General features: G+C 40.6%; 3 protein-coding genes across 7 annotated transcripts in view; 2 read left to right on the forward strand and 1 right to left on the reverse strand.

The window, feature by feature from the left end:
• cep89 (centrosomal protein 89) overlaps nucleotides 1-10,187 on the forward strand; it is a 34,927-nt gene extending 24,740 nt beyond the window's left edge. The window contains exons 17-18 of one of the 3 annotated variants that reach the window (XR_009794253.1): nucleotides 8,884-9,250; nucleotides 9,951-10,090. Coding sequence is in view for 1 of the 3 variants with exons in the window: in XM_061814853.1 (XP_061670837.1) it covers nucleotides 8,884-9,032; nucleotides 9,951-10,176 (375 nt within the window). In the remaining 2 variants the exon portion in view is untranslated. Of the gene's footprint in view, nucleotides 1-8,883; nucleotides 9,251-9,950 lie in introns of all 3 variants that reach the window. The other 2 variants (XR_009794254.1, XM_061814853.1) reach the window with 2 other exon arrangements.
• zgc:165481 (uncharacterized protein LOC100073327 homolog) lies at nucleotides 1,343-8,865 on the reverse strand. Of its 2 annotated transcripts, none has more exons than XM_061814855.1 (2): nucleotides 8,779-8,865; nucleotides 1,343-2,364 (listed from the first exon to the last, which is right to left on the reverse strand). In XM_061814855.1, exons 1-2 carry the CDS (start codon nucleotides 8,822-8,824, stop codon nucleotides 1,625-1,627), a joined length of 786 nt encoding a protein of 261 aa, XP_061670839.1. In that variant the 5' UTR covers nucleotides 8,825-8,865; the 3' UTR covers nucleotides 1,343-1,624. The 2 variants fall into 2 exon arrangements, with proteins under 2 accessions (XP_061670839.1, XP_061670840.1); XM_061814856.1 differs by lacking the exon at nucleotides 8,779-8,865 and adding an exon at nucleotides 2,619-2,661.
• A 1,678-nt stretch (nucleotides 10,188-11,865) lies between the features above and the next one.
• abcc12 (ATP-binding cassette, sub-family C (CFTR/MRP), member 12) overlaps nucleotides 11,866-16,756 on the forward strand; it is a 35,284-nt gene continuing 30,393 nt past the window's right edge. Inside the window, exons 1-2 of one of the 2 annotated variants that reach the window (XM_061814850.1) lie at nucleotides 11,866-11,937; nucleotides 15,528-15,672. The gene's annotated coding sequence lies outside the window, so the exon portion shown is untranslated. The other variant, XM_061814849.1, reaches the window with a different exon arrangement.

Below are 16,756 nucleotides of genomic sequence, written 5' to 3' on the forward strand. Positions count from 1 at the left end.
GAAAGGGACACCGTGTAGGGATTACTCCCATCTGTCGTTGGAATTGTGTATTGCATCCAAACACGTAGCGCACACAACCGCTTCAGTTTCCCAAATGTGTATTACAACAACCATAGTTGCGATCAAAAATCCTTGAAGATAGGAAAATCTGTCAGCACACCGGTGAATACGGACAGTTAGCTCCTGTGGTTCACAACACTGTCTAACAAAAGGGCAATGAAGTGAACCATTTTAGAAAAATGATCCACTACTGCCAGGATGACAGTGTTACTTTGCGATACTGGGAGTTCTGGAACAAATTCCACAGAAATATCCAACCAGAGCCCGCTAGGGATAGAAAGACATTCCCCTTGGGGACATAGATGGGGACTTTTTTTTTTTCCTGCATGGATTGTGCAGGCAGCCATATATTCCCTTACCCCCTCCTCATACAAACCCATCAGAACCTCCACTTGATGATGAGCAAGCAGTTAAGCAAGAACATGTGAGGCCAAAGAGTGTCTTGTGACCTTCCCATCTCTGGTACAAATAGCCAGTGCACTCCGGAGGGCACCCACTAGTTACGTGATGCTCACAGCTAGCTTGCTTGACTACTGTTTGTATTTTCCAAGTCACCACTCAATCCACACTGTTCAATGGAACGATATGTTCAGGCTTGTTATCATTAGCTGTGTGGAGGAACATTCCGGATAAAATGCTGGGTTTGGCATTTTTTGACATTGTTGCTGCCGTCAGTGATGCACAACGCCACTGGATGAGCAACGCCGCTGCCGATGGAGCACTCAGCTGCGAGCGACGACAACGCCGTAAAGCGGCCCAGCTCGGCGCCGATGAGCCACTCCGGCCGAAGCCATGATCGGCTCGTTACCACAGTGGCTCGTCGCACCCAGGCCACAGTGTTGTCGTCACTCGCAGCTGAATAAGTTACATACTGTCATCTGCATATCATCTAAATATGGCTCGAAACAATTGGGTAATATTGCCCTGGTCACTTCACTTGATTGTGAGATATTCTCTTCTTCAAAAAGAGTGTCAGAAGGGGCGTCGGAAAAGTCAGAAAATCTCTGTTGTTCCTCTCCCATAGCAGGGGCCACTACATGTTTTCAATGGGGAATGTCTGTATGACGTCTGCTGATGATGTAGCAGGCAATATGGCTACCACTTCAATGTCAAGTGAGACTTCCACAACTTTGCGCATGGATGACACACACTCCGCTCATTTATTTTTTCGTATCGAGATTGAAGTGAATAATGTTATATGTATTTTTCCTTACAAATCTATCTATTTTAGCATGTTTATAGGCATGTCATTGGGGCTTTAATGTTGCATGCTCAAAATTAGTCTAGACAACTGGCCACATTTATGCAGCCTGAGTCAATGATTCATGAGCATGTATTAAAAAAAAATCCAATTTATTTAATCATTGTGGTACTCACCAACTTGTAGTTACTAGCAGGTACACAAAGGCATTTCATCATTATACTTTCACTATTATGTGGAAATACATCTATAGTCTATTCAAATGGTCCCCTTCTTACAGGTGCCTTTAAATACACAAACATAATGGATCATGTGTAATCGTTTCCACCTATATTAACACCACCGGTTTTGATTGACTGGCATTCATCCCCTGGAGTAGCAGTTGCACATGCCTTGGCACAAGCACTGACAGAAGCCATAGACCAGACAGACCGTCAGACTGGATGGCACCAAACTGACGCACACGATGCCAAGTGTTACTCTCTGGATAACCAGCAAATAAATCCCAAGTGGGAGGGAGCCAAAGTACAAGAAGCCCAGCAGCCACACCAAGATACGAGGGACATGATTGCAGAACTTCGGTAGAGCGTCGTGGTCCACCTGCCCATTGGGACCTGCCGAAAGTGAGTCCACATTGTTGTCTGTGTCGGAGCTGCTATTGGGATTCTGGAACTGGTGGGGCTCCCTCTGCACCTCCATGATAGTGATAAAGAGGCAGTTGGAGACGTCGCTGGACGGGCTGGAGGAGAAAAAGCTCATGGGAGACAGGACCACCTCTCTGTTGTTGTCAGATTTCCAGGATTTGCCATCCAATGTCAGGCGGGACATGACATTGGCATCATCGGGCAGGGCTGACACCTCGTACTCGCTGATCTGCATTTGATGGCGACAAAAGGGGCAGCAGATGCCAGCCGCGCCATCACTGACATAGAGGATCTTGACCAGGCACCGGGCGCATACCCGATGGAGGCAGTCCAGGAGTTTGGGTCGACGACTGTGTGCATTATAGCGCTGGTAGCAGATTTTACACTCTAACTCCTCCGACAAAGAGTGCTCCCTTTCCTCCAACTCAGCCTGAGGACAGCTCATCTTCCCGTCATGCTCTGTAGGTGACAGATTGAGAATTATTCATTTTCTTTAAACCCCTTATCATCACTAAGGTCGCAGGTGCGCTGGAGCCTATCCCACCTTGAATTGGCCGCCAACCAATCTCGGGGTACAGTACGTATAACCAAAAAACCGTTCGTGCTCGCAGTCACCTCCGGGCAATTTAGAGTCTTTGTCTTTCACACATTTCCCAGTGACCCAATACTACAAAGGAGAATATTTTCTGAGAATTTCACCATTGCAACTCAACTGTGTTCTTTTTACGTTGGTTGGCTCCAGGCAGCCGAGCCAGGCCCTCTCGTCACGGTGATCAAGAAACTTTCCACCTGTTAGCAATCACATAGATCCTAGTTATAGTATATGCTTGTCATTATTATTGTTTGCATTTTGTGTTTTCATAACCCCAATTTTATTGGAATTCAATTCCACTTCACTACAATGACAATAAATGCCTTTATTTTGTATTTTATTTATGATCAATCTTTATGCGCAGTGGTTGCTGCGGTTATGCTTAGTTAGCTAGTTAGTTAGTTAGGGGGGCTAGCTGAAGTCCTTTTGTTTTGTGTGTGTTTCAAAAATGTTCACTTTGAGACATTCATCCATCCATTTTCTGAGCCGCTTATCCTGACAAGGGTAGCGGGAGTGCTGGAGTCTATCTCTGCTATTTTCAGACATGTCACATTTTTGTTTAAAATTCTTTCCACAACTTTTGCATTGTTTTTTTTTTTCTTCTGCCATCAGTCTTCTATTTATGAGTCATTATCACATTTTGAAGCTTCGTCTTCCGAGCCCCAAGCAAACTACTTACAGCCTGCAATGTTTCCACTTAAAAGCCATCATGTCACCTCATCATTTTATCACACTACTGGAGCTGTTGGACACCTTGGCATTGAATGCCTTTTCTTATTTACCAAAGGAGCACTTTAAAGAGCCCGAACATTCCCAAGACACAATCTATAGGTTCACTCTTCTTCCATCATCCAAAACCCTCTGGACTCTTCTGACCTTGCTCGCTGCACTTATCAGCCAAGACCACAGTTATCATTGCAACTTGCATCGATCCAAGCAAACTTGACCTGATCTGTAATGGGTTTTCCAACGCCACCTCGTCTCGAAGGGATACATAGTCACATCTTGTTGTAAATACTTGCGTGATTTTGCTCATAACACATTCGCTCAAGTCATTTGCAATGTTCCTGAAAGCCATTATGTACAGGATACCACTGACTGGATGATTCCCAATGGATGAAACAATGAAGAGGGCACTTAGCTAGTAACCACCTCGTTACCATTAAATACTATAAGAATCATTTTGCTTCCCACTGACTGCGTACTTGAACGCCATTGCATGGCTTTTATTCAGTCTGTTGTTCCATGGACCTGATGTTGATGGAGTGGAATCATTGTGGTTTGTCCAGATATTCTAAGATATTCTAAGTCTAAGAGTAAAAGAAGCCAGTGTGTCTGTTGCAGTTTGTAGCGTGGCAAAAGGCAGGTTGTATAATACGCAGGTGGCCTTGAGCAGAAAAGCAAAATGCATGAAATATTCTTATCCTGTAAACCGCATTATTCAAATGAGATATAACCGGACGTTATTGATGCTCCTACTAAAAATATATATAATTGCTAATTTATTTTAAACTAATAAATGTACCACAGATTATGATGCCAAAACACTTCATTATATTTTTTAACTAATCTTATATTACATTTACAAATATATTACAGATATGGTTTGATTTTGAAATGATGCACCAGGAGTGCGCATGTACATGCACATGCAACAAAGAATCTCTCCAGCATGACACTTGACTAAAGTGTACTTAAAGCATTGACAACACAAGCTAATAAATATTGAGTATGGGTAACATAAAATGATGTGGTTGTGTACCGGTAGTTATTTTTTAATAGTTTTTGCAAGTCAGTTGAACTTAAAACAATAAGTACTTGTGTATCACAAATAATACAAGTTGCTTTTCATCCAATATTTTCTGGGAAACTTCGACTTTTAAGTTAATCAACTCAAAAAGAAGTGAGACTGATTGCCTCACTGGCGTTACTCAGAAAATTTTGTCGTGTGATGTCATAAGTAATTAATGCATTACTTTTAGTATGACTCAAAATTGCACATAGGTATGAATGTGTGTGCTAATTGTTATTTATCTCCAGTACGACTGGATGGCGACCAGTTTAGGTTGTATACCACCTCTCACTCAGAGTTAGCTGGGGTAGGCTCCAGCACACCCGCGACCCTAGTGAGGATATGCTGTATGAAAAATTATCGGATAAATATCAGGAGTGTCTCCTCTCACTTGGTTTTGAATAGCAAGTCACCCAAATGGGTCCCATTCGTTTTCAATAGGCAAGGCAGCTTTATTGTTTTCAGCACATTTCATACACAAGGTACTCAATGTGCTTTAAAAATAGAACATTTTAAAACAACTCAAAAGAGCAGAAATAAAAGATAATTCAGAAAGACTGAATCAAGGCAAATGGACTGTTGTTGTTTGTTGAAGATGATTCACCTGTAATACAAAAGGGTCCAATTTTTAAATGGATGGTGTTGAGTCCCTTTATTCATGCCAGTGAGTGTGTTTCCTCGTGGTGGCAAACAATAGTTGTTGGTTAATCATTGACAACTCTTGTTTACCTTAAAATTGTTGCAATTCTTGGAATTTCAGGATCTCAACAGTAAATATTGATTACTTTCTGGAGTGCTCAACGATAGCAGACTGATTCTTTGTGTTTAATCAAAATAAGACACTTGCAACCAGCTGCTTTTGTGTTGCAAAATAATGATCAGCATTTTTGTCTATTTTCTGACTTGTTACAGCCCAAAACAGTAAGTGGATCATAATCAATTTATGTTTGTGCTTTTTCTGCATTGACAGGATTAAATATATATATATATATATATATATATATATATATATATGTATATATGTATTTTAATATAAGTAAGGAAATGTAGTTTTGTTTTTATCTGACTCATCAATTATTAATGATAATATTGGAAAAGTAAATTCCATCCATCCATATTCTTAGCCGCTTATCCTCACAAGGGCCGCAGGGAGTGCTGGAGGCTATCCCAGCTGTCAACAAGCAGGAGGTAGGGTACACTCTGAACTGGTTGCCAGCCAATCACAGAGCACATGGAGACAAACAGCTGCTTTCACAATCACACCTAGGGGCAATTTAGAGTGTCCAATTAGTGTTGCATGTTTTTGGGATATGGGGGGGGGGGGACCGGAGTGCCCGGAGAAAACCCACGCAGTCACGGGGAGAACATGCAAACCCCGCACAGGGGGGTCCGGGATCGAACCCGGGACCTCAGAACTGTGAGGCCAACGCTTTACCAGCTGCTCCACTGTTCCACCGGACAAGTGAATTGATTATTTAAATAACTGTTAGTTGCACTCCTGCAAGTAATCCAGATACGTCTCAGTAGGCGTTATGTTATACGGATGAGTGAGCTGTAAGAAATTTGCTCTTTCTAAGCTGTCACGCAGAGGGGAAAAGAAACAAAATGCAATTGTGACATTTTCTCCACTCTGGCAGAAGGCAATTATCTCTTTGACTGAGGGAAAGTCGGCCTGAAGAACAGGACATAAACAAGTCAATAAGCTCTATGCGTAATGCACAAGTAGTCGGTACTTTCGGTTTCAATCTTCCTTTCTTTGATTTTGGCCAATTTCAGCGGTTCTCTTAATTGCAAATGTTGCCATGAAATTCACGCATGAATAATAATAAAACTAATCATATTAAGGAGAAACTAAGAGATTCCATGCAGAGAGCTGAGTGAGTGGTTTGGAAGTCTGCTTCACACTTTTTAGTTTCAGAGTTTGAATTTTGGCTGTGGAGTTTTTTCTCCCTGGGCAGTCCCACTTCAGTCCACATTGAAAAACATGCTTCGCACGTTCAATGCTTCTCTGTCAGTACATATGCCCTCCAATTGGCTGGTCAACTGTCTATAATTTAGCGCTACAGGGAACACCTACCTATTGATGAATTTACCCATTTTTGTTTTTATTTCCCTGTGGAACCCATCCTCAGGTATTCGCTAAAAAGCTCATCAGCATGTTTTTTTTTTATTCCCATCTCTATGACGGTCAAAGATACAAGATAGCAACACAGCCTTGATAGTATGAAGTTGTCTTGGAAGTACTGTGTAGCTAAAATCTTCAAGTGATGGCCCCCCAATCAGGTTCTCATTTCTTGTAGGTGCCATAAGATGGTAGCAAAGCATTACATGAAGCCACTCAAATGACTCAATGTAGTTCCTTTACCCTAAGATGCCACAATATGGCGCCAATTGACCCCTCCGTACAGGGCACTTAACCACGCCTCCTGAAGTGACAACGCCACGTGCGCTGACGTAAGACAAACAATTCGTAAAAAATGGCAAATACAATACAATACAATACATTGTTAGACGGGCAGACGCCATGCTTCTGATTTCATTCAAATCAACGATATATTATAGATTCTAAATACAATACATTCTGAACTGAGAGAGACGCCATGCTTCTGATTTCATTCAATCATTCACACGTAGCTATGTTATGCTAGCGAAGAACGTCTCATTCATTTATACGAGACGTGTATTAAAAATCAAATATAGGGCATATCTTCGCGCAAACACAGTCTGGTTAAGCTTCGGCCGCGAGCCAGCAAGAAACCGGCACGTTTGTGCAGTCCAATCATCGCTAAATATCGCTCAACAAAGAATAAGTGTGTCAATCGTTCACACGTAGCTGTGTTAAGCTAGCGGAGAACGTCTCATTTATTTATACGAGACATGTATTGAAAATCAAATATAGGGCATACCTTCGTGCAAACATATCTGTTCCGGTTGATATTAGATGGATTTAGTTGAGGATGCGGTCTTCCACAAAGTTTGATCCATCGAAAGCATTTTTCGTACTGGGTCTTCGGTTTTGGATAGGGTACGACTCGAACTCCACCAACTAGCCTTTCAGGATACCTGTCGTCACTATTACAAAGTCCGTGACTACACCTCTTAACCATATTTTTTGTTAAATAACCCAAATACGTGATAAAACGCTAACAAAACCTATACTGGACCATGCAATGTTGTCTGAGAAAATGGCGGGAGCAAAAACGGGCTTTGGTGTATGCAGATCTCTGGCCTCTGATTGGTCAGTGACGCGGATTGCGTAATATCCACGGAGGGGTCAAATTGGGCTTTTGTATTATACAGGGCTTTGACCTGAGCATTAAAAACAGCAAATTGGTGAATTTTTCAATTACGGTAATAACGAAGGATCCGCTCCCTAAAAAAATCTGTGCACAAGTCCACGAGTAGCGCATTGTAAATTTCTTATTCTCGGTAGCCCCTCTATCTTGTGCCAACCAATCAGCTCCCCCCAGCCACTTTTGTCATGTTTGTGTGCTCCTCATGATCTCGTTGGTTTGCTTGTTTTTACTTTCCTGGTTTCTTTTAATCCATATTGGTTTGTTGTCATTTGTAGTTAATTTTCTGTACCGCCTCATCCTCATAAGGGTCACAGGCATGCTGGAACCTATCTCGGCTATCTTCGGGCAAGAAGTGGGGTACACCCTGAACACACTTACAGGGCAATTTAGAGTCCTCAATCAACCTGTGGTTGTTTGTAGTCTGTTGCTGAAAGATGCATCTCCCGTCATGTTTTGTTTTATGCAGTTGCATTTACACCAAGTGTTTCTTTGTTACTTTGAACCTTGTTTTTTGACATTTTTGTTAATTTAGTATTTAGTTTTCTGTGGGGCTCTTTTGCTTCTTTTCTGTTCTAGAAAATTAATTTTTTTTTAGATTTGTCCTGCCTGCTTTGCTGCTTTGGGGTCCAATGTGTTGCAAACCATGTCAGAGAGGAGTCAAATTTAACCTGGGTTGTTTGTGAAAGTAAGTCTTTTTAGCATTTACATGTATATGGACACTTCAAGTGCATTATTTTAGATTCATTTGTTTGTTAGCTACAATTAACAGTAATGTTGCAATGATTTAGGATCATACTGTAGTTTGTTGCAGTTCTGAAGGATTTTGGTGGGTGTGGGGATGGGCATTTTAAGTTTTTAGCAGCAGCATGATTGAGGGGATTTACTGTTGTACCCTGCCTCTTGCCCAAAGTCAGCTAGGATGGACTCCCAACTGCTCACATGCAACCCTACAGAAATGAGAACATGCTCAACCGAAGATTGATGGATATGATTCTAAAAGGCTTCCTAATCACAGCTTTAAAAAAGATGCAAACGTGCAAAATCCCATACAGCACACTCAAAATAATTCCTACTTAAAAGGATCAACACATCAACTTATTTGAGACAGTCTGTCAGCATCACCTGTTTGACCGTGTGTGTGTGCGCGTACGTGTGCGCACATCTGTTGCCGCACATAATGGAACCCCACTCACCTCGCTTTGCTGACGCTGTTTCTGGGATGTTGTCCTCCATGTGCATCCACCTCTCTCTATCGCTCTGTCTCTCTCTTTTTCTTGTTGTGTCGCTCTCTACCTCAGCTGTACCGCAGGCTGGCGTCCAACCGACTGGCAGCGTTGGAGGAGGCGGCGGCGGGGAAGGCAGCCTCTCATCACAGGGAGATGGTCCACCTGCAGAGGCTGCTGGAAGAGAGACAGCAGGCAGAGGAGAGGCTGCTGCAGTCCAAACGGTGGGAGGAGGAGTAAGAAAGGCAACAAATGACGAGGGGGAGGAGTGATTGATGCAGTGAAGAGAGGAGGAAGATGCACTAGAGGGAGGTGGAGAGAGGGAGAGTGTTGCAGTTGATCATGTTGGAGCGGGAAGAAAGAAGGACGAAAGAAATGGGAACAGAGGAGCTGTGAGAGAAGAGAGATGAGAAAGAAAACAGAAGTGAAGTGGTGAGATGAAGTGAGTGTGATGTAAGAAAGGGAGCCGATAGAAAATGTGTAATAAAATTTACAATATATACAAGATATGATGAAAAGGCCTCACAGTTCTGAGGACCGGGGTTCAAATCCCGGCCTTGCCTTATGTGGAGTTTGCATGTTTTCCCCGTGCCTGGGTGGGTTTTCTCCGGGCACTCCAGTTTCCTCCCACATCCCAAAAACGTGCATTAATTGGACACTCTAAATTGCCCCTAGGTGTGATTGTGAGTGCAACTGTTGTCTGTCTCCATGTGCCCGGCAATTGGCCGCCTGCCCCTTGGCAGATGGGATAGGCTCCAGCACGCCCCGCGACCCTTGTGAGGATAAATAGATCAGAAAATGGATGTCAATGATTTAAAAAAAAAAAAAAAAGTCAGTATTATGAGAAAATGTCGTGTGGTATTTATGTACAAGCAAAATGTGTAATTCAGGGTGGGAACTGGAAAAAATATGGTGATGACAAATTGACCAAATCATAAAAGTATAAGGTCCTAAATGTGTAGCATTTATAAATACAAAATGGAAATATGGCAGCAAAAGTCAGTTTTTCAGGAATGGTCATCAAGCAATTGTTTTTCATAGATCCATCATAAAACTGAATAAAAATGTGTCATTTAAAAAACAACAGGATGTGTTATGGACTAATAAGACATAAGGTGTACCTAATAAAGTGACTTTTTCAGGGAGGTGGAGGAGGAGCTGGAGGTGGTGTGGCAGGCAGCCACCAGGGAGAACCAGCAAATCATGGAAACTCTTCAGCACTCCAGGCCCACCTGCGACATCCTCCGTCGGGCCTTTGCCGACACTGTCCCCCCCGAGCACCCTCTGAGCTTCCTCAGAGATGACGAAATTCCCAAAGCACAGGACGCAAATGAAAAGCATCAACAAGACCTGGATTTCTACAGCTAGAACAACGCATCACACAGGCATACTTTTAATTTTTTTTACATACAATATGGATTTGTATAATAAAAGGCCCTTTTGTTCTAGCTTTATAATTATTTTATTTATTATTATCAATGTAATTTAGCTTTATATTATTAGAAGAAGTAAACTCATGTCATCAAATGAATTGAAGTAATCAAAAATTTAAAAAACATTTCAATGAATGTGAAGGGGGAAGTAGTCAATAAAAAATAGTAGTTTTTACACCAATGAAACCACAATTTAAAGAGAAAAATGTTCAAATGAGTAAAAATGTTATTCCTGGGGAAAAATGTCACATCAATCCATCCGTCCATTTTCCATGCAGCTTATTCCCAGTAGGACCACGGGCATTCTAGAGTCTATACCAGCTGTCTTTGGGTGAGAGGCGGGGGACACCCTGAACTGGTTCGCCAGCCAATCGCCGGCCACATATAAACAACCAACCATTCCCCGTCATTCAAACCTATGTGCAATTGAGTCTTCAATTCACCTACCATGCATGTTTCTGGGATGTGGGAGGAAACTGGAATGCCCGTAGAAAACCCACAGAGGCCCTGAGAAAACATGCAAAAATTCCCACAAAGGTGGGCCCGGGATTTGAACCATAGTCCTCAGAACTGTGAGACAGATGTGCTGCCGAAAACCTCATATATTTTTTTTATTATTACTTTTGGGGGGATCAATATTACAAACATGAGGAAAAAAATGATTTCAATAAGTCATAATATTGTAACCATAAAGTATTGCTTTTTCAAGGATAGAATCACAAAAATACAAATACAGAGGTGTAATAATTTTACATAAATGTCATGATACGAGGAGAAATTTGACATTTTAAATAAAATATTAACAAAAAACTTGCAATTTTTCTAGTTTTAACTAAATGAATTATGAATGAAGGTTTGCCATTTTTCGAAGGAAGTAATATTTTGAGAAAGAGGTTTAGGTTTTTTTCAAGTATAAAATTACAAGTAAAAATATGTAATAAAAATTTCTGAATTTTATGACAAAAATATCGTCAGTTTTTCAAGAACCAAAGTACAAGTAAAACAAAGTTTTTTACCACAATATTTTTTATTGTAAAATCATGTTTATAGGAAGAAAAAAATATATATTTCAGGGACACAAACATTTAACAAAGACAATTAATGGTAATTTGGTGATTTTCAAAAAGAATTTGAGTAAAACGTGTACTAAAGTCGAGAACATCAGATGAGAGTTTTAATAAAAAACACATTTTTAAATTTTTCAGAAATAAAATCACGTTACAAGAAAAAAGTTGGATTGTTGGTGGGATAAAGTGAGTCAAAATGTGTCTTGTGCTAGAAAGAATAAAAGTGGACTGTTCATGTCATAATGTGTTGTGAAAAAATTATTCGTTAGTATTTTTCATTTGTAACATTTTTAAAAAGTCTGATTTAATTCATTTATTTTCTTTTAAAGTTCTAAGAGAAGATGTCATTTCATAATAACTTGGAAGTGTACAAGAATAAAGACTATTACAAGGGGAAATGTTTTTTTTTCTTTGTCATATGTGTATATTAATTTGTTCGTCTACATTGTTGAATGTTTTCTGTGAAGTGTTTCCAACAGGATGTGCCGTGTCTGCGGTTCTCTGGTCACCTCTGGTCATTGTAACCTTTGAAGCTTGTGTAACAGACGCGGAGGGGAAAAAAATGCAGCTTCATTTTTTAGGATTAACTTGGATTGCAGTCCTGCTGCTCGTCCTTCCCGCACCTGCAGGTAACTGATCATAAACTATTATGGAGTTCATTTGTCTATATATCAATGCACAACAACACAGCCGATCCTCGTATCACTTCATAGCAAGACTACGATCACTTTGTGTCGAGGTAAATTTATTTTTATATCACTCTATAACAATGTAACTGTGTATATATGTATTAAATTGTAATCATTTACGGCAAAAGGAATTGGTTCGTGTATCATTTCCGAATAAACTAATCCTGTATCACTTTGTATCAATTGTCACTGTACGATGAAATAATGTTGTTAATCGCTCCATAACACAGTAATTCTGTGTCACTCCATTAAGTGGTACATCCTTACACTCCAAAGTACTATTATTACAATCACAACAACTTTGTATGTACTGGAGGCCCCGTAGCTCAGTGGTTAGAGCACTGGTTTACTGGGGCCTCCGCTCCCTGAGAAGGGTTGCGTCAGGAAGGGCATCCGGCAGGAAGGGCATCCGGCGTAAAAATTGTGCCAAACATATGTGCGGCTGTGGCGACCCTGAAAGGGACAAGCCAAGAGAAACTTTTTACAACAACTTTGTATGTATTACACCATAACTGGAAAACAAATCATACATCTTCCCATGATGAAAAAATGTGGTTTACTCTGTAATGATATTGTTTATATATTACTGTACTCCATAGCAAAACACATTCCTTGATATAACACTCCCTAAACTTGACTACAGGAAAGTCTAAACTGCAAAGAGTCGTGACATCCACAAGTCCGATATTTTCTTACCCAACTTGATATAGTCACACGCAATGCAACACAACTGACTTGACATTCCAACCCTTTAGAATTTCTTACATTTCTGGATAAATTGTTCTTAAAATATAGTCTGAACGTAATCAACATCACAAAAATAAAGAGTGCTTGAGCTAATACCGTACAAAGGTATGTTTTCATTATTTTTTTTTCAGAACATAATATACTGCGCCTCTCGCCATCTTGGATAGGGTCCAGCAACCCCATGACCCAAGTGAGTATAAGCGCTATGGAAACACGTACGTAAATATTTACATAATAGGTCGGGAAAAGTAACATTTAAGGACTCTTTGAACATTTATGGGGGCAGCAATAAATAACCTTAACCAAATGCTGTGAATCCAGCTCAGTAATGCACAACAATCAGGAGGAATTTTGGACCATTCTTCTTTTTACAAAGCTGTTGCAGTTCATCAATATTCCTGTGTAAAAAGTTCTCTTATTGGGTGAGGCCTCCCAAACTATTGGACAATGGTTTTATCTGTCCAAAGAATATTTTGCCAGTAATGCTGTGGGACATCTAAATGCTCTTTAACAAACTTCAAATATGCATCCATTATTTATTTATTTTTTTTTTTTTAAGATTACAATGATTTCTTCCTCGTTCTCTCGCGGACCCCATTGTGGTTTAATGTTTTGCATATTGTAAATTAGTCAACAGAATTGTTGGCATGTGCCAGTGATTTCTATAAATCTTCAGCTGATGTGCCAGGGCCCTTAATTTTTGTTGTTGATTGACCTCATGAAGCATTCAATGCTGTGCTGTCATGTTTCCACTCCCTGTAAGTGAAGCAACAGTGATGAATTTTCTGCATTTGTGGATATTTTGTCTCACATCGAGTCTTTTCGAGATGCGTTCGTAACCCTCCCAGTTTTATTCAAGTTTATATACACATCCTAACTTTGAGATGCTTTGGCATGAAGTCGAGCGCTGACGCCAGATCCCAGGAATCTTGCTGAGCTAACGAGAGATTTGTAAAGTGGAATGATCCGAAATTCTTCCTGATTGTCATGCGTGTCTGATATGTAGCTACAGGAAAGTTTTGGTTGAGGTTATTACTTGAAAAGGGTCAACCAGTTATTAAATTCAAGGGTTCACTTTCTTTTTGCTCCCTGTCCTGTGTATGTTTACAGTATCTTGGATAAAAAATATGGAAACCAGAGAGTTTCTATGATTTTAGTTTAAGCACACTGTTTAGTTCTGTGATTCACCCAAAGATCAAACAATTTATAATCAATTTATGCAAAAATGCAAGAAATTCCAAAGGGTTCATGTTTTTTCCCCCCTTTCCCTTTACACTATGTAACACATAGTCAAACAGTTGTGTTTTTCCTATTGCTCCTTTTTCAGGAATTATCATCAAGCAGCTGGAAAGAGTCACGTGCAAGTTTCAACAGCTCATAAAGAGGATTATGGCAGATGTAAAAGTGTATTACTATGTAGTAAAGTTGCACATTATCTAAGTGCTCACAAAGGTCACATTGCATTAGGCCTGCACACGAAATAAAAAAAAAAAAAGGATAGTAATGTGTGACATGAATAAAAGAGGCGGTGAGCCCATTTGCGTTTCTTTTGTAACAATGTGATGCTTCCATCCTTCCAAGTCTGTTTGTAAATTACATGACACGATTGAAACACTACATTAGCAGACTAACAGCGCTGTTTTGAATATATATATATATATTTTTTTTTTTAACATCCCAGTTAATATTGTACAATATATACAGTATATTATTATTATGTTTTATAATATATTTAATAGTAGTGAGCTCAACTGCTTAATTGTTGCAAAGTTCTGGATTTTAATAAATTCCCCAAAAAGTAATTAAATGGAAGCCCGGGGGAGGGGGGGGGGGGATCGGCAGATGTGTGGAATGGGACATGCCTAAAGTTTTTGTGACCGTGTTGTCTCGTTGATTGCATTGAAGTGTGTTTAATTTGGAAACGGTTGGTGCGTTCATTTTCTTAAGTAAAGAAAAAGGTCTGTATAGGATGCTAGGGATGGGGAAACCGAGACTTCGAAGCATTTGAGGCCCCGTAAGAGCTCCTTCTTTTGGCTAAACCTGCGTATTGCTTTTCAAAGGGAGCCTTATTCAAGTAACCATGTAGCTGTGTTCAATAAAGACTAAACCGAATGTATTTATATAGCACTACATACATTGCATGGCGTTTAGCGATAGCGACTTACGACAAACTCAAATGTTTGTGGAAGGGTCGCCGCAGGTTTTTCGGTGTGCTGGAGCTTCACGTCCCCTCGCCAACTTAGCGCGACTCCGCAGGGTTCGCCACATCAATGGCGCGCATGTTTGTTATTATTGGGAAGACTATAGTTAAGTAAAAGCGCGATCTCAAAGCGAACAGTTGAACGAGCGAACGTCACGGGATTTGTTTCATATATTGCGTCTATTGAATATTGCCAGAACCATTGGGATGACGTGGAAAGATGCTATTAACATAAGGATTTCTTGACTTTTTTTTTTTTTAACGAGGGCCATGGGCAGCGCTCAGAAGACTTTTATTTTGAAATACAGCATGAGATTGGGATTAAAGAGGTTTCGTTTGGATCCTGAGATATTCTGGTGTCCCCCAGAATTTGGCTCGTTCCGGGATGAGTCAAGAATTATTAATACTTTTTTTTCCTTTTTGTATAAACCAAGTGTAATGGCAGAAGTGAACGCAGGTTAAAGTTAACTAGTGCAATGTCCTAACTTTCCAGTGTGGAATCCTGAGACAGGAGGGGGGAGTGGTTGAATGATGCGATCGTGACTTCACTTCAACGCATCGGCGTCCATTCTTCTTTTGCTAGGCTTTCATTTTGAAGCTGGCTGGCGGCGTGTTTCCCGAATGCATCGTCTGGGCGGCTCTCTTGACTTGATTCTTTCCAGCGCTGCAAGCCGCCACCAAAGACCGCAAACCGGGACCACGGACCGACAAGCGCGTTTTCAACAAAGGTACTTTTTAACTATTAATGGCCAGTTAAACTTTGCCTTTTGAGGGGACGGTGACTCAGATGGAAAGCGTTGGACTCACAGATCCTCCTGTGTGGAGTTTGCATGTTCTCCCGGTGCCTGGGTGGGTTTCCTCCGACATCTCAAAAACAATTGCCCCTCGGTGTGATTGTGAGTGCGGCTTTTTGTCTCGATGTTCCCTGCGATTGACTGGCAACCGGGTCAGCGTGTACCCCGCCTCCTGCCCGTTGACAGCTGGGATAGGCGCCAGCACTCCCCGCGACCCTCGTGAGGATAAGCGGCTAAGAAAATGGATGGATGGATAAATGCCTTTGTTTGAAATTATATTGTTTTGTCCGAGAAACGGTGTTTATTGAAAAAGCATATTGTGTGTTTTAATCATGGATATAAGGATACAATGAAGACGGATGGCTTAAATACTTGTTTAAACACCCTTAAGCGTAGTTTTGAAATCTCAATTTTGTATGAAAATGTTAATAGCAAGAGGATGGAACCTCCCAGACTAAACAGATTATAGATTATAAAATTAAGTGAAAACTAAAGCCTTCTCCATATGCAGTCAATAAAGTTTATCAAATTTAAATACAACCACATTTTCATTCTTTCACTTATGTTTGTTTGAAGTTAAAACAAAAACACTAAAGTCCCAGCGTCAGTAGCCTTTCATATAAAGTTAACTGATCATTTAAATAAATAAGTGGATGAAGTTTTATAAAGCAAATCAAATTTGCACAGAAATGTGAGTCTAAAATCAGTTAGGAGCAGCACCAGATTGTGCTGCCAACACGGATGGTTCTTCAGACGGGAATGACGGTTAATGAAAGGTTAACAGGGTTCATACTCAGTCTGACCCAAAAAATTTAAGGGCTTTTTAGGGGCATTCTTAGGGGTTGACACAAAAAATTTAGGGCCATCGTGGGAAATCAAGAGTAAGGAAAAAAGACTCACCCAATGGTGCCATCAACCGTTCTTGGTTCATCAAATGTTCCAGTACCTCAGTACCTGTGACAGTGATCACCTGTCGCGCCTTGTGGTAGTTCTCATTGATATGACCATTGTCAACGTC

The sequence above is a fragment of the Syngnathoides biaculeatus genome, chromosome 3 (assembly GCF_019802595.1).
Source record: "Syngnathoides biaculeatus isolate LvHL_M chromosome 3, ASM1980259v1, whole genome shotgun sequence".
Classification (NCBI taxonomy): domain Eukaryota; kingdom Metazoa; phylum Chordata; class Actinopteri; order Syngnathiformes; family Syngnathidae; genus Syngnathoides; species Syngnathoides biaculeatus.

Excerpts from the sequence above, each read along its gene's own strand:
- zgc:165481 (XM_061814855.1), bottom strand. The coding sequence starts at position 8,824 with ATGCACATGGAGGACAACATCCCAGAAACAGCGTCAGCAAAGCGAG. Across the intron at positions 2,365-8,778 it reads AACAGCGTCAGCAAAGCGAG|AGCATGACGGGAAGATGAGC; the intron begins GTGAGTGGGGTT and ends TGTCACCTACAG.